The sequence below is a fragment of the Quercus lobata genome, chromosome 6, assembly GCF_001633185.2.
Source record: "Quercus lobata isolate SW786 chromosome 6, ValleyOak3.0 Primary Assembly, whole genome shotgun sequence".
Lineage (NCBI taxonomy): Eukaryota > Viridiplantae > Streptophyta > Magnoliopsida > Fagales > Fagaceae > Quercus > Quercus lobata.
Genome location: NC_044909.1, coordinates 25,986,843 through 25,989,915, shown reverse-complemented (window position 1 = coordinate 25,989,915; position 3,073 = coordinate 25,986,843). Strand labels below are relative to the sequence as shown.

General features: G+C 37.1%; 1 protein-coding gene across 1 annotated transcript; it reads left to right on the top strand.

The window, feature by feature from the left end:
- Positions 1-1,335: 1,335 nt before the first annotated feature.
- Positions 1,336-2,502, top strand: LOC115950043. Its single transcript, XM_031067295.1, has one exon. It carries the CDS (start codon positions 1,336-1,338, stop codon positions 2,500-2,502), a length of 1,167 nt encoding a protein of 388 aa, XP_030923155.1.
- Positions 2,503-3,073: the final 571 nt, after the last annotated feature.

The following is a 3,073-nucleotide window of genomic DNA, read 5'->3' as shown; positions in this document are numbered from 1 at the left end:
TGTGGGTCTTTTTTCTTACCATTCTCCTAGATTGCAACGTTCTATGGATACATTGCTAGGAATCCAATATCGCTTCTTAAACTCCTCTTTGTGTTCGGGGGTATCGACTAAACTAAAGAATCTACCCATTTGTGAGGGAAAGTAACAAAAAGAAAAGGAAGACTTAAAAACAAAATATGTCATAGGAAGAAAGAATCAAAAGCAAAAAACACTTACAAAAATTTAAGAAGTGAGGATCCTCGAGCAAGTTATCTGGAGTAAGGAGCATTGTTATTAATACTGTTTCGTTCCGGCTGAAACGGCCGAAATTTTTTGTACCGGTATGCAAACCGGTACTTGAAACCTCCCCATTCCACCTCGGGTCAGATTTCGGGCAGTTTCGGTCCATTCCGGCCATTCCGGTAAATTTCGGCCAATTTCGGCTGGTACGCAAATTTCGACCGATACAGGATTTGGCCTATTATTAAAAAAAAAAAAAAAAAAAAAATTGTAAAGGTCCAAACGACACCATTTTGGACTTTACTAAAAGACCTAATCTTAGACCCTTTTTCTTTCATTCTTTCACTTTCACTTTCACTCTCAAATCCCTCTCTCACTGCCGTCGTGCTTGTGCTCACTGCCGTTGCCCAATGTGCTCACTGCTAGTGCTAATCCTTCACCGTTGTGCTCTCTCAATCTCTCAACTCTCTCATACTCATCTGTCTCTGACTCTCTCACAGTCTCACTCTCTTGGATTGAACAGCCAAATCAGGTATTCTTTCTCTACTCTCACTCTCTCGGATTCAAGCTTCAGCCAAATCATAATTTTTTTTTCCTTATGATTTGTTTTGTGGTTAAGATTTAAGAACTTACTAAGATATTAGATATGTGATTTGTTTGTTAAGATATGTGATTGAACAAATCGGGTAAACTTCATAAATTTTACTCTCACTCTCTCGGATTCAAGCTTTAGCCAAACCGTGTTTAGTTTTTTTCTTAACTTGATTTGTTTGTTCATTAACTGTATATGGCTGTTCATGCATTTGATTGAATTTCATTTCATTTCATTGAACAGTAAATTATGGCTCATCATAGTTCAGGGGATCCCGCATGGGCTCATGCCCATGCAAGTACTTCCTCTACTTTTGTGGCCTCTGCCCCTGCAAGATCAGATGATCCCGCATAGGCTCATGCCCGTGTAGTGCCTAATGCAAAAAATAACACTATATGTTTGCATTGTAATAAGTTGATTAAAGGGGTGGTATTACTAGACTTAAGTATCATCTTGCTGGGATTAGGGATCAAGTTGAACCATGTAAAAAGGTTTCATCTGATATTAGGTTTCAAACGAAACAAATGATTGAAGACTTGAAAAAATCTAAACAAACTAAAAGGAGGATTCAATTAGAAATTGGGAACCCATATGATGTTGATGAGGAGGAGGAGGAGGAGGAGGAGGTTAGGGTTGTTGAAAAGAGTCCCCCTCAAACATTAGGTAAACGAAAATCTAGGGGAAAGGATGTTGACACTGATATGGGTCAAATAAGAGGAAAGAAGAAAATTAAGAGTTATTTTGCTTCTAGAACAACCCCTGGTGCTCAACCCTCTATAAGAAGTGCTTTGGCTACAAAAGCAATGATTGATAATGCAAAAATGAATATGGCAAGATGGTGGTATCATTCTAATGTACCCTTTTATGCATCTCAGTCACCCTATTATCAACCTATGATAGATTCCATTGCTGTTATTGGGCCGGGATTTAAGGGGCCATCTTTTTATGAGTTGAAGGGACCCCTTTTGAAAAATGTTGTCCATGAAGTTAATGATTTTTTGTTAGATATAAAAAATGATTGGAAAGTATATGGTTGTTCAGTGATGTCTGATGGGTGGACAAATCAAAAGCAACAACCAATAATGAATTTTTTGGTGTATTGTCCAAGGGGAGCCATGTTCTTGAAATCTATTGACACTTCAGGCCTTACAAAGGATGCTGAAACTTTGTTCAACATATTTGATTCTGTTGTTCAAGAAATTGGTGTGGAATATATTGTGCAATTGATTACAGATAATGCTTCTGCCTATAAAAAAGCTGGAAAAAAATTACAGCAGAAGTATAAAAAAGCTGGAAAAAAATTACAGCAGAAGTATGGTACTTTATTTTGTTCTCCTTGTGCAGCTCATTGCATAGACTTGATGTTGGAGAATATTGCTAATCCTAGGTGGTTCCCTCTTGTTGATGAAGCAATTAAGAAGGCAAAAAAGATAACAAAGTTCATTTACAACCATGGAGTTGTTTTAGACTTGAAGAGGCAAGATTTTACAAATGGAAGAGAGTTATGTCGTCCTGCAATTACAAGGTTTGCCACTACCTTCTTAAGTCTAAAGAGCATGCTAAGGTTCAAAAAAGAGCTTAGACAAATGTTCACTTGTGATAAATGGCTTTCATGCCCCCATGCTAAGACTACCGTTGGGAAGGAGATAAGTAAAATTGTTTTGGAAGATTATTCGTTTTGGTCTCAATGAAAGCACATAGTGAAAGTTAGTGAGCCTTTAGTTAGAGTACTTCGTCTTGTTGATGGGGATGAGAAACCTGCTATGGGGTACTTGTATGAAGCAATGGACAAAGCAAAAGAGGAAATAAAAAGAAGGTCGAAGAACAAAGTTTCTTTGTATGGACATTATATTAGAGTTATTGATGCTAAATGGGACAAACAACTTCATAGTCCTCTGCATGCAGCAAGTTGCTTTCTTAACCCTGCAATATACTTTAGGCCTTCATTTAAAAGGCAAAATGAAGTTCAAAGAGGGTTGCTAAGCACTCTAATGAGGTTGGTTCCTGATCCTGACATTCAAGACAAAATAAGTTCACAACTTGATGAGTACAAAAAATCAATTGGTGACTTTGGCACATCACTAGCAATCCGCCAACGAGAGAGACTAAATCCAGGTAAACATTAATAATTTAATAGTATTTCCTTTCAATATGTCTATTTATCATTTATAGTTATTATTGTAAGATTACATGAGCAGTGCTTATTTTACATTTTTATTTGTTATTGTAGTTTCATGGTGGGAGCAATTTGGACTTGGAGCT